The sequence below is a fragment of the Ursus arctos genome, unplaced genomic scaffold (genome assembly GCF_023065955.2).
Source record: "Ursus arctos isolate Adak ecotype North America unplaced genomic scaffold, UrsArc2.0 scaffold_29, whole genome shotgun sequence".
NCBI classification, from domain to species: Eukaryota; Metazoa; Chordata; class Mammalia; order Carnivora; family Ursidae; genus Ursus; species Ursus arctos.
In genome coordinates, this window is record NW_026622974.1 from 13,056,005 (window position 1) to 13,074,612 (window position 18,608).

At 45.0% G+C, this 18,608-nt stretch overlaps 1 protein-coding gene across 4 annotated transcripts in view; it reads right to left on the reverse strand.

Annotated features, from left to right (window-relative positions):
- Positions 1-18,608, reverse strand: part of CILK1 (ciliogenesis associated kinase 1) — a 57,706-nt gene that overhangs the window by 17,741 nt on the left and 21,357 nt on the right. For 2 of the 4 annotated variants that reach the window (XM_026507235.4, XM_044387165.3), the window contains 4 exons: positions 15,387-15,441; positions 10,481-10,602; positions 9,140-9,219; positions 145-277 (listed from right to left, as the gene is read on the reverse strand). In XM_026507235.4, coding sequence (XP_026363020.1) covers positions 145-277; positions 9,140-9,219; positions 10,481-10,602; positions 15,387-15,441 — 390 coding nt within the window. Of the gene's footprint in view, positions 1-144; positions 278-9,139; positions 9,220-9,964; positions 10,352-10,480; positions 10,603-15,386; positions 15,442-18,608 lie in introns of those variants that run through there. The other 2 variants (XM_057304029.1, XM_048219736.2) reach the window with 2 other exon arrangements.

Sequence of the window (18,608 nt, forward strand, 5' to 3'; positions counted from 1 at the left end):
CAGGCCTCCTTTTAAAAGGCTTTACAGCCCAAGCTTTTAAACCTTTAGTGAAAAGTTACTTATTTGTGACATTAATGTTATCCTCAGTATAATGGTATATTTTAAAGAAGTGCAATTAAATAATTTTGAGGAAAGAGGATTTACCATCTGGTAGATACATAGTCTGTGTATGGGGGTCTTGATCGGATTTCTCGGGCCAACCCGAAGTCTGCAATTTTCACAAGTTCCGGGCCCATGCAGAGGAGGTTCTCAGGCTTTAAGTCCCGATGGAAGAAGCCTGTAGAGAGAATGGAGAAGGAATCCCAGTGCATTTTGCTTCTGCATTACTCTTTGCAGCTATATTTCTCTTTTCATAAATATCTGTAACTTGAAAGTAGCCTGGAATGAAACCGAGGGCTCTATGCACAGGACTTCTTTCAATTCCCCCTGATGAATTAAAAATGTAAGACAATTCAGGGGCACCTGGGTGGCTCAGTCGTTAAGTGTCTGCCTTTGGCTCAGAGCGTGATCCCAGTGTTCTGGGATCGAGCCCCACATCAGGCTCCTCTGCTGGGAGCCTGCTTCTTCCTCTCCCACTCCCCCTTCCTGTGTTTCCTCTCTCGCTGGCTGTCTCTCTCTCTCTCTCTGTCAAATAAATAAATTAAATCTTAAAAAAAAAAAAAGTAAGACAATTCAAAAACTGCTTTTCGTAATTTTTTCCCGAGATAGACAACAGCTTTTAAAATATCAAAACTGTTATGGGCTGAGATAACTTTCCAAAAAGAAATTGTCACCCCAGGCGGAAATATATACATATATATATAACATTGCCCAAGTCAGCTAGAAAAAATTTGAGATTAAAACCATTTCAGAAGACAAAAGTCCTCACGAGTTCTGAGAGTTTGTATCACAAGGAAAACACAATTACAATTTTTGTTTAAGGAACAAGGGATTTAAGAATACGACCTACTCGTATCTGAGATTCTGGTGTGTTGCAACAAAGATTTTATATGTTCAATGCTTATTACTTTGCCTAATGAAGACGCAGAGGCATATCTGCAGCACACGCTGGGGAAGGCAAAGACAACTCACCGAACGGGAAGCCTGTCTCAGCTAGAGCAGAGCTCTGGGGGTGCGTGAAGGACATTCAACACGCAAACTTTCCACGTGTGCTCAGGCACCCCCGATCAGTGATAAATGCCTCTGAAAACCTAAAACCTTCCACTTGTAGAGAGCATCACTGAGAGACACATCATTCTGCGTGACTCTCAAGCTCAGGGGACACCAGAACTGGACACACGACTCTGTGAATGCCGCTGGATGGTGGTATTTGTTATGTGCTGTCAATGTGGATTATTGTGACTGTTGCATCCCAACTAGCACATGATGGGGGGAATGAATAGCCACCACGGAAGAGCTACACTACTCCTTGACAACCTCCATGCTGAAGACGCTCCGATCTGCATCGCTGACACCTCTCCCACCCTTCTCTGGACTCGCGTCTCCAGTGGGGTAGCAGATGGATATCACTGTCTCTCCCCATCAACCTGTCCCAAACCGCTTTTCTCCTCTCCCAAATCCTTTTTCCTTCCCAACCTTTGATAAAATATCCCAGTTTCGTGCAGTTATATCGGGTCCTTCCCAAACAGTCATGGAATTGTGTTCTATTTCTCACCCAAATATCTCCTATTTGACCCTTGCTGCTCCTTTTCACTCATGCCTCCCAAATCTTTGCTCTCCTTGCCTATCCCTGCACTGCCACTTGCTGGCAGGCCTTCCTCGATCAGCTTCTCTGGATTTCCACACTTCCCGATAATTTAAACACTGTCTTTCCCTTGTCACTGTCACACACGCACACGGCCTTCCATGGCTCCTTTAAAGTTATTTAATTAGCTTGAACTCCTTTCAGTCTACCTAAAGAGATAGATTTATTTTCTAATATTTATCACCAGGATGTATAAAAAGTATGTTCCGATCAGGTAAAATTCCTTATTTTCTTCAGGTTCATTGTGATCTATTCCCATTAGCAATGTTGCACCCTTGTTCGTTTTATCTACGTCAATCCCAATCTTTGTCATCCTTCAAGACCTACATGGAGTTTCCCATCCTCCAGGAAGCCATTTTAATTATGCTAGCCTTCCTCCCTCATTCACCCTACCAATAAATGTTCCCTGAGGGCCCACTCCAGGCCAGGCACCGGGCAAGGCTCTGTGGATTCAGAGGCAACCCAAATGAACACAATTCTTGCCCTGGGAGACATGATAGGCCGTCCCCTCTGAACTTGAGCAGAACTCTGTCATTTTCACGTATATTGACCATCTCTCTCTGATCGGATGGAGCACTTTAAGGGTAGAAGCCACAATTCTACTTTTTCTAAATGCCTAGCACCATGGTAGAGGCATGATGGTCTCATAATATAGTCTTATTGACCAAACAGAGGTCTTGAATAGGTTTGTAGGGAACATGAAAGAGCTCAATAGTGATAAATTTACTTTGGCCAAGTAGGCACGGGCAACAGAGAGAAGACCAGGAGGCAGGAAGGCTCTCAAGACAGCAACTGAGAAGTGAGAAGAGCAGTGACCCTGAAGCAGTGGGGGAGACACTGAAGGCTCAGAGCAGGAAGTCCTCAGCAAGGGGAAGTTCCAGCAGGACTAAATCCCCCCAACCCTCTCTGCTCTAGAGGAAGGGATGGGTGATTGCGATGTGGTTAGACCCGAACATGCACTGGATGTCATGTCACGGAAAGCAACCGTGTTTTAAAGAGAAGACACTCCCCTCTGTTCATCGCCAGAGCTTGGTATTAGGTCACACTCCAAATGGATAGTATCATGGCATAATGATGGGTCTGCAGGTGAATGGCTGGCTAAGATGCACAAAATACATATAATTACAGAGCACACAGAAGGGGCTGAAGGGGGGGCGCCTGCGTGGCGCAGTTGGTCAAGCACTGGACTCTTGGTTTCAGCTCAGGTCATGATCTCAGGGTCATGAGACTGAGCCCTGTGTTGGGCTCCGTGCTCAATGTGGAGTCTGCTTAAGACTCTCTCTCTCCTTCTCCCTCTGCCCCTCCCACTCACGCTCTCTCTTTAAAATAAATAAATAAATTTAAAAAAAATTTAAAAAAAAGAAGGGGCTGAAGGTACAGAGGGGATCATATATATTCAAAGAGGGCCACAAGTGAGAAGAGGAGGTACTTCCTTCCCACCAAAGGCTGCTTCTGTTTCCCATAATCCAAGGCCTTGAGAAGATCAAAGAAGTCCTACCTGGGTTAGACCAGAGAGGGACAGAGAGTTTGCTATTGGTACATCCTACGAATACGTGTGTGCACACGCCTATGTATCTCGTTTGCATGGAAATGTGTGTGGAAAGAAAAAAATATATATGTCTATATTCCACTGCTTCATTCCTTGTCCCGCTACCACACCAATATATACCCTATGGCCCTCTTCACACCACTTCCTTAAGTATCCTAACCAAATTACTAATAAATTAAACCTAAATCATAGTAAGACCCCAACTTGAGGCTGTCAGCAAATTCAAATGGTAATTCAGTAGTAGTCAAGGATGGCCTTTAAAATAAAGGAATTTTCTGATGTGGACAACTTTGGAAGGCTTATTATCAGATGAATTAAATAAAGATGATCAGTGCGCACCAGAGTGGGTGGCTTCTGAGACTCTGTAGAGCTGAGTCATCATATTTGGACCCTGTGTTCTTCAGAGCACCCTCCAGCTCCCAGAAGGCCTGGTTGTACGCTCCCATCTTGGAATTGGCTTAAGACTGTGCAGACAGAAGCAGTTACCAGAGAGTGATCTTTCATGAGTGCGTGCAGGAAAACTCCTGTGGCCCTGAAAAGCTATGAACTGTGGGACCATGGCCTATCTTCCCAAAACTCAGAGCATTAAAAACACACCAGTGAAAAAAAGAAATGGCAAACATCATTTTTTGACTGAACAGATGGGAAAAGTGAGTCATTGGTTGGTGATGGTTGGGGGGTGTGGTTAATTACTCATAATCCTACCAGAAATGTGCTAGAGCCATTGTTGGGCTCTACTCTGTCCCTCTCAATCCATATAGTTAAATCTTCATTTGTGGTTCTAATCCTCTCAAGTACACACTGACGCTATTTCTCCTCTTAGACTCCCTCTTTCTCCTCTACTTGGGCTAAATGATCATTTCCAAACTCATGGAGCCTTTCCCTTATCATGAGTCATTTGTCCTCCAGCACCCAAGCCCCATGGCGAGCTCCCTCTGCCACCATCTACAGCAACCACCTCAACGAACTTGCACCTTATCCTTGCTCAGCTCATCCCATCACACTGACTAGTCCTGTGATACAAGTATCACTCTTACATTCCAGACCTTGCACCTTGCTTCCACCATAGGTCATGCTCCTGTGAGCACAGACCACCTCCTTGCACTGGTCAAGCTCTATCCTTTCCCTCACTGCCAGCTCCTCTTTAATCCCACCAGAACAGGTGCACTCATAAAATGAGGAGAATGAAGATTCTGGTCCCCCATGTATCTGTTTAAGCAGCTTCACGTTCTGTAGATCATACTTCAGGCCCAAAACAATCAGAGGAACAATGGCTAGGAAAAAACTTAATTGCAAACAAACCTTACAAATGTCTAATGAAAACTGTATTTGTCAGGTGACATATGTTGTTATACCGTATTTGAGTATAAGCCTTTATAACTAGGAAGCATTCATGAATATGTCTGTAGAATACCGAGCCCTCTGTTCTTTTCATTACTAAATTAACTATTAGTCTTATACCTATGAGTTCTATTCTTTGGTAATTAAAACTATAACACCTTCATGTCATGGACATTTATTTTTCATCTCTATTTTAACAAAACGTTATAATTTCCATATAAGAGGCAATGCAGCATAGTGGTTAAGTGTGCAGACCGATCAGGTTGCCCAATTTCAAATCTCAATTCTGTTCATTGTCTGGAAAATCACTTAACCTCTCTGTGCCTCATTTTCCTAATCTGGAAACTGGGAAGAAAACCTTCAGGGCTCGTTTTGCAGGATTCAATGTGTTAATTTTCTAAAGGTTTTAAAGCCTTGCTTGGCATTCTGGCACCTTGCGAGACCTTGTCCTTAGTAGTAGTATGAATCCTCTCGTTTATCCTCCCAATGGGGGGCAGGCAGACACAGCTCCATTTTTTGCACGGAAGCATTAAGGCTTATGAAGCTAGCCATGTGCTTCAGCTGTGAGGAGGTGGCACTGAGCTCTGATCCAATTCTTAGCTAGGTACGTGTTCTGCTGATGTGTGCACAGCAGCTTGTAACAATGAGCCCACTTCTTCCTCTGGGCTTCTGATTCACAATGGAAACCTGAACAGATGGGTCATTCAGACATCACGCAACAGCAAAGTGCTCTTAAGATAAGAATCTTCCTGTTCAGAACTGTTTGGCTTCCAGAAGACAGGAACAGACCTTCCTTTTAATTTCAGGGTACCCCATGCCAGTCAAATAACAGAGGGATTTTCTCTTTCATCCTGGCAGAAACTGTGTGGTGCTTACTTTTCATTAACGACCCTTGGGCAAGGAAAACATCACGCCACAAAGAAGGCTTTCTCCCCTCTGCCACATTCTGGTGATGATGAAGCTGATATGAATATATGGAAGTAACTGGAATACTGAAACGCGAGGAATTTACGGAGCACTCCTTCCTGCTGTGGAAGTTGTTAGTTTCACAGATATTACTGAGTTTAAACCTACAGTGTTTTTATGATCAAGAAGACCAACAGGACAGCCACACACAGAAAGGCCAAGGTATGACTCAAGGTCATGCACTGCGAGACAGTGGTGAAACACAGAAGCAGAGAACCACTTGTCGGGGCAAAACACTGTCCTCCAAGCCACCTAAGGCATTTCTGATTGGGTAACAGTGAGTAAGTGTGAGCTGGACATTTCCAAGGGCAGGTCAAGGATGAAACCTGGTTTGCATTAATTATTTAATTCCAGCAAAGTACATACGCTCTGGCATTGCTCAGTCAGCACCAAGTGCAGTCACGTTTTCATTCCCTACGGGGGGAGAGCACTCGGTGACACGAACTATGGCTATAGCAACTGCCTGCAGCGGGGCTCTCCGCTCTCCAAGGAGGCCACTCCCTGGGGGCAGAATGCACCTTCTCGCAGTGAGAACAAGCTAACAAGACACATCTGAGAAGCACTTCAGATGATTTTTTTTTCCATTACCGGAGGAAAGGGATAGTACGGAGTTACATGTGCACTGAAACAAAGGCAAGTCAATACCGTACAAAAACCAACCATTATAACGTTTCCGAAAATCATTTATCAATGAAAATGAGAAGGGACCTGTAAAATTAATATCCTTCCCCCTACAATTATCATCACTGGTTTGTTCACCTCTGATTCTCTGGTTCTCTTTGAGAAAAGACAGGTTTTTCTAGTAAAGCATGGCAAATGGGCACCGATCCCCAGCTAACCTCCCCCCTACTACTTTGTTGCAGTGGGGTCTTTGGCAGGTCTTTCAGCCTCTCTGAACATCAGTTTCTTCTTCTTTGGAAGGAACAGATACCATCTGTCCTTGCTAACTGAGAAGGTGGCAAGGAAATCAGTCGGGTGACAGAGGAAATGTTATGAAGCTCAAACTAGACCTGGGTACTTAACAGCTGGGGGAAAGCATCTACAAGAATCTTTGGTAATAGCGATGGCCCTGGGGTTGCGAAAACAGAGGTGCTCTGACTTAGTCCATGACCTGAGCCTTCCCTTGCACCGTCTTCATACACGATCTGAGTGTCCAAGGGGTGTGAGGGAAACTGACGGTGCGGAGTTTCCAAGAGCTGTGGTGTCACAACAGTCTCTGGATGCTACATTACTGGATACAAATACGCATGTGTGTGTGCCCACAGACGTGCATTTGTGGGTGTGGGTGTGTGGGGGGAGCAGTGTACACGCAGATATGTGGGCTTGTGTACGTGTAGACAGGTATGCGTATGCACAGGCATGAGGCACACGTGTGAGTGTGTGAGTTCATTCGATGGGGTTAGGTAGAGACCCAGGCAAAAGACTACAAGTCCTTTCTGGCAACAGATACCCGAGTCTCACAAAAAGCAACCAAAGGAAAAGAAGAGAAAGCCAATGAATGTTCATTTTCTTTGAGGTCCACTACTCAGTTTCCAGGACTGAGCAAACAGCCCGAGTAATGGAGACATTATGTGACCGTCCCTGTGTGAAAACATTCTGGCCGACCTTTCTCTTCTGAGAATCTCTTTGATTTCTCATCACTTTCTTTTGCTGGGCTCTTAAATCCAGTAAGTTACCCTTCTCCCCCTATTTGTGCCTCAGACACCATAACAGTTTTTCATGTTTTGCAAATTCCATCCCTTGTGAATTCCATCCCGGTGACTGAAGGCTCTATTGAAGCCAGCAGAATCGGGCTGACTTTTTACTAAAAACTTCCTGTAGGAATTGGTTCACAAGTGGACTCAGTCTTGCATATTACTCACTGATGACTCAGCATGTGCCTGAGGCTGACATGGATTTGCACAGACAGCCTCTAACCGAGGGGCCTCTTAGAGGTTAAAGAGCGGGCTGGGAAGGATCCCAGATGAACGGGGCCACTGGCTGAGGCACGGTATCTTTTCTACTCACTGCCAATTTGTGTCAAATCTGCACTGACCGTATTATCAAAGGGCTTCAGCCCTGGTTCCTTATTCGGTAATGGAACTCATCTGTTGGTGCAATATTTGCAATGGCAACAACATCTTTAGGCTGGGGGTGAATGGCTTTCTGCCTGTGTAAGATCCATTGCTTGGCCCATCTGTCTTCAAAGTTAAAGTGACTCCTGGCTCCACTGGTGAACACGCCCATCCCAGGGCTCTAGGTCCACAAGAAGGGGGGGTCTACGTCTAGTTAGTAGCAGAGACTTAGCAGCGCCCCAGGTGTTTGCTGGAAAATACAGTTTCAGAGTCATTGTTATTCAACACCTTTCAAAAGCTCAGCTAAGGACAACAGTATTGGAGGATTTCCCAAAGGGTATATGGCCATCCATTCCTGTAGATATTCTAAATCTCTCCTTGGACGACCCAGACCGTCACTACAGTGAATCACACTGGGCCCCAGCAGGACTGTTTTCTCTGATCAGGTGATAGAACTGGCCTAGAATGAGGGTTATGACAGGAAACTGCCCTATGCAAACTATCACTGTTTATCATGAAGTCACTGATAAATCTAGTAAGGGGGAACTATGTTGGATACAACTGGTCATGTTTCACATTTTGCATTGTCAGAAAGCAAGCTCACATAAGAACTAGCAGGAAGATTGGTAGGAGAAGCAAGGGAAGAATGAAGGGGGGTAAACAGAAGGTGGAATGAACCACGAGAGACTATGGACTCTGGGAAACAAACTGAGGGCTTCAGAGGGGAGGGGGGTGGGGGAACGGGATAGGCTGGTGATGGGTAGTAAGGAGGGCACGTATTGCATGGAGCGCTGGGTGTTATACGCAAACAATGAATCATGGAACATTGCATCAAAAACTAAGGACGTACTGTATGGTGACTAACATAACATAATAAAAAACTATTATTAAAAAAAAAAGAAAGAAAGCTCAGAATCAAGTCTGTAGCCTATTTCTTTTACCTAAATAGGACTTGCAGACGTACATTTTGCAGGTTAACTTCCCCTCTAGCTAAATCCATACCTTGTTCTACCTTCACCTTTTCCTTTCTTTGCTAATTTTTAAGTGATTTTATTTTCCTGTGTTGAATAAATTTTGTTAGGCCATTTTAGAACACTTTTGAACTGAAATATAATACATCAGGAAAATGAGAAGCCACGGTGAAGCAGTAGTAGGAGATTACACACAATACGTGAAATGTCTCTGAATTCTAATCTTAGGTGTCTTAATACACCAGCTAACAGGCAGGAATAACTTTTAGATCTATAACCAACGAGCTTAATGTTAAAGCCTGAAGAAGAAGAACACGCAGACATGATAAATAATGAGAAAAATTCAGAAGTCAAGTTACAAAAGAGAACACATCCCAAACCTCACTGTCAGCCTCTCAACCCGTCAACCTCTTCTGGGAGGTAGTCACAAAAGACCGTGATGCTTCCCCTGTACCTTCTGCCTGACGACAACATGTCACTGCTGTTAAAAAGTACAAGACTCCAAATCACCTACCGTGTTTGTGAATAAATGCAAGTCCCTGTAATATCTGGTACATGATATTCCTTATAGCAGATTCAGGAAACAACTTATTTCTGGATGGGAGAGAGGAGGAAAAAAGTTATAAATCTAGATTTACATATGCGAACAAATACTCCATGTTCCTGTTCTTTTGGTTATACAGTAAGATTTTAAGAAAACATTTGCTCACACACTAATGTGACCAGATCCTTTGATAATAAAGACCAAAGAAAAGCAACCATTTGTCCATACAAGACAGCTACCCTGTAAACACTGGAGTATTGGCATATTGGTAATTGGTATGTTCAGTTATGTTACAAAGAAGAAAAGATTACAAATTTTATAGTAACTGCCCCCCCCAATCCCTCTGATCGTATAAAAATCTTCTCTCTCCATAATATACAATAAAACTTTTAAAAAATGTGAATGGGAAAAACATTTTTTAATGGGGAAAATCTGAGGTCTTCCAGATGAAGTCCTTATGAAATGTAGCGGATAGTAGGCGATAGTGCCGTATTCGCCCCTGGTTGGGCAAACCACATAGCTTCACTGTTGTTAGTGACAATGATGACCGTGTTTGTTGGCAGAATTCACCCAGAGAGAAGCTGGGAATGGCGCTTGCTCGCCACTGAGAAAATATGCTCGAGAAGTTCCACGTGGTTCCCTTTCAAAGTTCGCAATTACCATAGCAGGTAAGTTTGTTATTAGTTTCCTCTTCCCAGCACACAAGCCCCTGAGCGCTGTACAAGAAAGGAGGTGCAGTAAACCTGCAAGTTCTCAGTGGAGGTCTCAGAATACATGAGGCTGTTACTCCCTGACCTGTGATCGCTTTGCCCATCCGTCCTTGTGGGAATGGAGAGCTGCGGAGTATCTGTTCAATCTCTGAGCTTCTCTGGGTGAACAACCCGTTGAAACATGAAAACGGCTGCATTGAAAGCAGCGTCTATGAAGCCATCACGAGGCCTCTCGAGTAAGAACGTGGGCTGGGCCCTTCACCTACTGGGCAGCTTTCAACAGGGAAGCCTAAGCAGTGTTAACTGTAACAGACAAAAGCAAAAAGAAAACACATCTACTGGGGCGCCTGGGTGGCACAGCGGTTAAGCGTCTGCCTTCAGCTCAGGGAGTGATCCCGGCGTTATGGGATCGAGCCCCACATCAGGCTCCTCCGCTATGAGCCTGCTTCTTCCTCTCCCACTCCCCCTGCTTGTGTTCCCTCTCTCGCTGGCTGTCTCTATCTCTGTCGAATAAATAAATAAAATCTTCAAAAAAAAAAAAAAAAGAAAACACATCTACTTTGTGATATTTATTTCTAAGATCATGATGACCAAACTGTACCTTTCTTTAATGAGTTGGTAAAGATTTTCCTTCATGTACTCGAAGATAAAATAAAGATGATCATTTTCTCTGATAACTTCTTTTAATTTTACTACATTGGCATGGTTGAGCTTCTTTAAAGACTGAAAGGTGAGGGGGAGAAACAGAAAAAAAATGAGAGAAAATCTGTTGTTGGCAAAGAAAAGCAATCGCACATATACTTCGGAAGAAACACCTCATTCTAGAACCGTGGAAATGCCACAATTCCTAGCTTATTGACAATAAATGGTATTTCTCTGAAGTCAATAATCACTTTATGTAGAAAAACTATTTCGATTAGCTGACTAGCAAGTAAGCACTTGACCACTGTGCGTATTTCTGGCTGCGGCTGCACCAGGCAATGGGCCAGGGCTATTTTAGGTGCACTCCCTCCAGATGATGGAATTCATGCCATGAAAATGGCCAGAAGAGAACCAATGGGAAGCTAAAGCTTTGATTGTTCCAGTATTAGAGAAGGCAGCTGCTCTGGGCCGAGATGACCAGCCAACAGTCTGTAGACCCTTTGAACAGGAAATTGTTCACGTAGACAGAGGCTGATAGCCCGAGGCTCTCAACTTCCGTCTGACTCATGTGCGTCCATGAGTCCATGCACACAGCAGTCCTTACGATGGGAGTTTTATTTATTTTTTGATATTTTATTTAAATTCAAGTTAGTTAACATATGGTGTCGTATTGGGTTTCAGGAGTGGTATTCAGTGAGTCGTCACTCACATACGACACCCAGTGCTCATCCCAACAAGGGCCCTCTTTAATTCCCATCACCCATTTAGCCTGTCCTGCCACCGACCTGAGTTTTATTTTTTATTTTTTATTTATTTTTTAAACATTTTATTTATTTATTCGACAGAGAGAGAGACAGCCAGCGAGAGAGGGAACACAAGCAGGGGGAGTGGGAGAGGAAGAAGCAGGCTCATAGCGGAGGAGCCTGATGTGGGGCTCGATCCCAGAACGCCGGGATCACGCCCTGAGCCGAAGGCAGACGCTCAACCGCTGTGCCACCCAGGCGCCCCCGACCTGAGTTTTAAAGGAGAAAGGAGGAAGAGGAGAAATCTCCTTACAAAGCCCCCCTGCACCCCCCACGGTGAGACGGGAGACAAGAGCTCTGCTTCTAAGAACAGCAAAGGCAAAAAAGTCAGGCGGGTGATGAGAAACAAGAGGGGGGCTCAGAAAGTGGGGCGTGACCTGATTCTTTATCATTGCACGCGTGCAGTTTTCCTGTTCCTGCCACATCCACGTGCGCACGGCCACGTGTAAACTTTTTTCTGTTTGCATCACTAGTTCTGTTGATGATGAGCGAGCGCACTTTTGTATTCGTGAGTAGAGATCCTGTTCACGCACGACAGCCGGAGAAACTGTGCCTTTGCTCACCAGATGGTCAGAATCTGATTAACAGTCTCCTTCAAGGGAGCCTCAAAGGGCCACTGGCCAGTGGGATGAGCCCTTTAATTCCAAAAGCCTTTTCCTCACAGAGAAGTGAGTCCATAATAATATATTGTAAAGCCCTCCTTATCTTTGAATTTCCTTAAAAAGAACACTCCTTTTATAAAATAAGCACAGTGACTGAAGACAAAAAGGTGAACACGAATATCTGAATCTAGAAGGATGCCCAGTAATACTGCACCCACGGAATCAGAGCCTGGGAGGGCTATACTATGATCCAGTCACTTCAAGCGGCCGGGAAGAGAGAGGAAATACGGCCGGTGAATGAGAACAAAATAAAACTCTTCTGGAGCCTCTTTCCTGAAAGATAAACTCCTGCCAAGGAGCCTCTCTGGCAGGAAATAGTCAGCCCAAAGCTGGATCCTTCTAGAATGACCCAGCTAGGCCGATTACTTGTTTTAGTGAGGTTGGATTCCAGGTTCTCCATGAGTAACCAACACAAACATTGCTTAACTCGTGTATTCACCCCTGCAGCCATCCTTTCTATTCGCTTAAAATGCATCATAGCAATGGCTGAGATGTCCAATGGACGAGCTGCAGAATGAACGCGGCAAATTCAGTCAGAGGAAAACGAAGTAGGTTTTTTTAACCTTTTCAAGAGGAGGATTCTAGGCAAGGAGCAGAGTACCTTCCACGCTTGGCCCGACATATGTTTTGAGCGTGAATTACTGGTTCCAGTGTAAGGGCTCGTAGTTCTTGCTTCTGAGTGCGCCGCATGGACAAGTAAAGTCTGTATCAGTTCAATATAAAAGGGATGAATTTTGTGTGGGAGATTTCATGTGACTCATTTTACAGAGAGAAGGCATCTTATTTAGGCACAAGTAAGGTTTATAAGGAGAAGAAGAGGCAGGACACTTAGAGCCAAGAAGCACAAATAGCAAATGAAGCCCAGGTTAGCAGTCCGAATGGAGACTGTTTATCCCCATTTGGATGAAGGTTCTTAACAATTAAACAGGGGGCGCCTAGGTGGCGCCTAGGTGGCTCAGTTGTTAAGCCTCTGCCTTCGGCTCATGGCGTGATCCCAGAGTTCTGGGATCGAGCCCCGCATCAGGCTCCTCCACTGGGAGCCTGCTTCTTCCTCTCCTACTCCCCCTGCCTGTGTTCCCTCTCTCGCTGTCTCTCTCTCTGTGAAATAAATAAAATATTAAAAAAAAAAAACAATTAAACAAAACTACAACGTATTGCTCCTCAATGGTACTCGGGGGCATGAGACACAGTCCTTGCCTGTAAGAGGCAAACAACCTAATTAAGAAGAGAGGGCATGAATACAAAATCCACAGAACAGAATGAGGGAGATTTTATTAGGGTCAAGAGAATGACAGAGACAAGGAACATTAGCTATGTTTCAAGAAGGAGTAATCAGCAAACTCCGAATGGTCAATGAGTGTATCATCCACAATGTGACATGAAGGAAGAATAGCATTTAGACGAAGTCAGTGGGAGGGAAAGGCTGTGCCAGGAGAGAAGCCCTTCCTAGGTATGGGTGTGGGAGTGGAATGGCGTGGATGAGGGATGAGAACTGCCCCAGTTTGGTTCTGAAGGAAGTGCATCCAGAAGACTCTGATGGGGGAAGTGGGCAGGGAAGACACTGGTTGGATGCCAGGTGTATATGCCATTGAAGCCGGACAAACACGGGTCTGAAACCAAGCTTTGCGGCTTAGAGTTGTATTTACCTCAAGCAAGTGACTGAGTCTCTGGGTCTTGGCTGTTCTCAGCAGCACACCCAAGGTCCTAACAGTTTCCTCGTGGGGTAGTTGTAAGGATGAAATAAGACAGTGCACGTGCTGCCTGGCTCATAGTAGTGTCTCAAGAAATGGTAGATAGTGTGCGAACAGCTAAATGTCGCCGAGATCGTTCTGGGGGCAGCACACGGGGTGGATAAGATGTGGCGGAAGTGAGGTCACACAGGCCACCTGCAGTGAGCTGCAGTTTCTGGGTGAACGGGTAAATGATTATTAACAGAAGAGGGAAAAAACAGGAGCACTGGGGGAGGCAGACATTCTAGAAAATTCAGGCAATGATTTCCACGAAGCAGTTGGATATGTGGGAGGCAGGTGTCAGCAAACTTTTCTTAAAGGGACAGAGGATAAATATTTTAGGCTTTCTAGGTCATACGGTCCCTGCCCCAACTACTCAACTTTGCCAGCAAAGCATGAAATCAGCCATAGGCAATACGTAAACAAGTGGCAACTCTTTCAACAAAATTACATTTAAACAGGACGTGACCATTCATCAACCCCTGGTCTAATGCTTACTAAGGATAAAAGATTTGATGAGACCACTGAAGTGAGGGAAGTAAGTGAAATTACTTGGAAGGAGATTCAGAGCAAAGGAGAAAATCCGCTAAGGATGTAAAGTGAGAAATCATCACTATTTAAAGGGTGAACTACAGAGCACTTGGTAAGGCAAGAAAGAGGTAGGACAGCGGGGCAAAAGCAGAGTCACACAGCCCTGGGAGAGGACAGTACCCAACACCACAGGCAAGAAAATGCTTGAGAAAACGAACTGGAGGGGCGCCTGGGTGGCTCAGTCGGTTAAGCATTTGCCTTCGGCTCAGGTCATAATCGAGTCCTGGGACCAAGTTCCTCACTGGGCTCCCTGCTCAGCTGATCCAGGAGGGTACATATACTTATTTCGAGACTGAAGAGAAGGAGCCAGTGGAAAGGAAGAGCTTAAAGAAATGGGAAGGTTCACAACAGCCAAAAGGTGAGAGCAACCCGAGTGTCCGTCAACGGGTGAATGGATCAACAAAATGTGGCATATAGTTACAAACGAATAGGATTTCGCCTTAAAAAGGAAGGAAACTCTGACACAGGCTAGGACATGGACCTTGAAGACATGATGCCAAGTGAAACAAGCCAGGCACAAAAAAGAAATAGGGTATGACTCCACTTATCTGAGGTACATGGAGTAGTCAGATTGGTAGAGACAAAAAGTAGAATGGTGGCTGCCGAGGGCTGGGGGCAGAGGGGTCACAGGGGGTTGTTGTTTAACAGGTTCAGAGTTTCAAGTGCGCAAGATGAAGAGAGTTCTGGAGGTGGCTGGAGGTGATGACTGTACAATATGAACGTACTTAATACCACTGAAGAGAGCACTTACAAATTCGTAATACGGTAAATTTCATGTATGTATTTCATCACACTTGGAAAGGCAAAGGACGTTCACGGGAAATGCGTGAGATCAGAATAAACCCGTGGTGTAGTTAACAGTACTATACCAAAATTTAAAGACCTATGTTCACTAATACAATAGCAGAGCAATCTTCTACTTTGAGCTATTACCTGTAATAATGTTGTCATTTGTCCCCTTTTGTTGGCATCAGAGGAGCAATTCAAACAGAATGACTGTATCAACCATAAATCTAAGCAAGTATAAAGGTATTTTAATCAACCGTACATAAATTATTCCCTGGTGTATTAATAAATACCTTAACCTCCCGAAGATTCATGCATTCCTCCCAGGAATAAAACTTTCTTTTCATTCTAAAAGAGAGCAAAGAAACAAATAGCGTGCTTATTCCCAGTAACGGGTTAAACCTTCTCGTTTAAAAATGTTTTCCTTCTTCGGGAGGGGGTAGAAAAACAAAACCCCTCCAAAACTAAAAAACCCAAAAAACCCCAAACCCAAAACAAAACGAAACAATGTTTTCATTCTGAATCTAATGAATAGTGCTTAAAGCTGGTTTCAATTTCTACCAAATATTATACTACCCAAAACATTCATTTTAAAATCTGGCAGTGCGATCAATCCTACATCACAAAATCTCTCAGCAGAGGTGGTGCAGGGCAGTGCAAGGAGATCTCTTCTGTGCTCTTGCTCCATCGCTAATGGGCTAACCTCGCCCTGGAGGCAAATCCCTCAGGCTTATTTGATCCAGACCAGGGCTCTCCAACAGAGCTTTCTAGATGGGGATGCTCTGTACTGTCCAGTATGGTAGCCACCAGACTACACATATCTGGGTAGTGAGTACTTGGAATATGGCTAGCGTAACATAGGGACTTAATTTTTAATAAAATTCAGATTTAAATGCCCTATGGTTACTTGCTACCCTGCTGGACAACACAGTTTTAGACCCTCTGGTGCAGGGGTTGGCAAACTATGGCCCATGGGCCAACTCCACGCCACCATCTCTTTCTGCGCAGCTCATGAGCTAAGAATGACGTCTGTATTTTTAAATAGTTGGGGAAAACACATCAAAAGAAGAGTAAGATCTCATGATGTGTGATAATTTTATGAAATTCAAATTTCAGTTTCCATGAAGAGTTGTACTGGAATACAAACACACTCATTCATGTATACGTGACCTATGGCTGCTTTTACATGACCGCAGAACCGTGCTGGGGCAGAGACCACGTGGCCTGCAAACCCTGAAATATTTACTGTGTGGCCCCGGTACAGAAGGAGTTTGCCAACCCCGGCCTATAGCCTGAGGGGAGAGAACGAGAACCTTATGGGCTAACCAGAAACCCAAGTTTCAAGGTTCTATCTTTCATCACACGGGAACCACATGGTCTCACTGGACTCTTCCAGCAGCTCCGGGAAATAGATGGGACAAGGGAGGAAATGAAGAAACAGAGAAGTCACGTGATTTCGCCCAAGGTCTCCCTGCTGGCTAATAAGAGGCCAACTTCCAACTCTCTCCCTCACTTTCACACTCTGTCCCCAATGTCACACCGTCTGCTGGTGGAATTTATGCCCCAAATATTCTTAAGCCCCTCCCGCGTGGCAGGGGCTTTCTCAGGCACTGGGATACAACGGTGAGAGGGGCCTCCCTTGTGGACCTGACATCACAGCAGGAAGGCGGGCAATTAATCATCACTTTGTGTGCGGAGTGCTGAGAAGGAAAGGCACAGGACATGGTGAGAGAAGACCCCAAAGTGACTAATTTAGTCTGAGGGTATCAGGAAGCACTTCTGGAATGAGGTGATCTTTCAGTTAAGACCCGAAGGATCAGGAGAATTTAGCCCCTGGAGGCGGGAGGCAGGGAATATCGATGTGAAGACGAGGAGCAGAAAGGGGTTTGAGGAGTTCAAGAAGCTGAAAAGCCAGAGTGGGGGAAAGATGTCGGCCAGGGGAGGTAGTGACAGGAGATCAGACTGAAGAAAACAGGGAGCAGCTGAGTGATGCAGCAGTGGTAGGTCACATTAAAAATTGGGGGCTTGATCCTAAAATTGATAGGAAGGTATTACAAAATGCTGTAGTTTGGGTTCCTCTGAATGCAGAGCCTGAGGCAAGGACTTTGATGCAGATAGTTTATTTGGGACGTGATTCCAGGAAGCCAGGACAAGAAGCAGGGAAACTGGGAACACAGACATCGGAAACCTACTAAAGTGTGCATTACTGAGCTGACACCAAGGTGTGCAACTGGCGCTCAGTCCTGCTGGGGGCCTTCTGTTAGCCCATGTGGAGGGTACCCTGGTTGAGAGTCCCCCATGTGCTTTGGGGGGGTTGTGGTAGTGCGCATGGAACTATACACCACAGCACACTGAAGTCAGGTGGGACAAGGTGATGAGATACGGCAGCAGGGACACAGTGTTTGGTGCAAATGATTTTAGACAATTCGATTCATGTGTCGAAAGTAATCCCTTCAGACTGGAATGGAGAGGGGTAGACCGGAAGCTAAGAACCCTACAGAGATTATTCTAGTGGTAGAGGTAGTAAATGGTGATGGGCTGAATGGGAGGTTCGTAGGGAGAACACAGAGAAGTAGGTGGAGCAGATAAATACATAGTAGTTAGAATCTAGGGTCTAGATGGCCAGGGGTGGGCATACAGAGGGAGGTTAGGAGGACGTGAAGGTTTTGAAGGGATGGGGAGGGAACACCGAAGGAAAAACAGGTTTGGGGTAAGAGAGGGAAAATGTTGGATAAAAGCTCAGTTTGGGATATAATGAGTCTGAAATGTCCGCAGGGCATCCAACTGGGGACATTGAGAAAGTGACTAGACATAGATGGGTATGGTAGGCAGGCCCTAAAATGGTCCCTGAAGACACCCACCTTCTAGCTTTCAGAGCCTGGGATAACGCCTCTCCTTCAATAACTTGCTTCTAACCAATGGAATACAGCAATGTGAGAGGAGGTCACTTCTGTGATTAGTTTACAAAAGCAAAAAGATGTGACTTCCATCTTGGTAGAAGCCTCTCTTATGGCCTTCATGGCCCCCACGTCTTGAACCAAGGTGTCACGTTGTGAACTAGTCTTTGGAGAGGCCCACATGGCAAAGGACCGAGGAGAGCCTCTAGCCAACCAGCCAGGAGGGACGTGAGGTTCTCAGTGCAACCACGAGGGAGGGAGGTATGGAATGCTTCCCGCAATCACGTGAGTGAGCCTGGAGTGGATCCTTTCCCAGTCCAGCCTTCAGCGAAGACCCCAGCACTGGCCAACACCTGACTGCAGCCTCAGGAGAGACCCTAAAGTAAAGAACTCACCTAAGCCCTGCCCAGACTCCTGACTCACAGAAACTGATAAATGTGTGTAGTTTTAAACCATGAATTCTTGGGGTAAGTTGTTATGCAGCAAGAGGTAACTAATACAGTTTCCTTTCCAATAAAATGTTTCTAAACCTGCTCGTTACTATGTCACAATATAAGATACTTTGAAAAAGTTCTAGTGCCCTATGCAAATCCAAAGTAGGAATGTGTTTAAGACCTC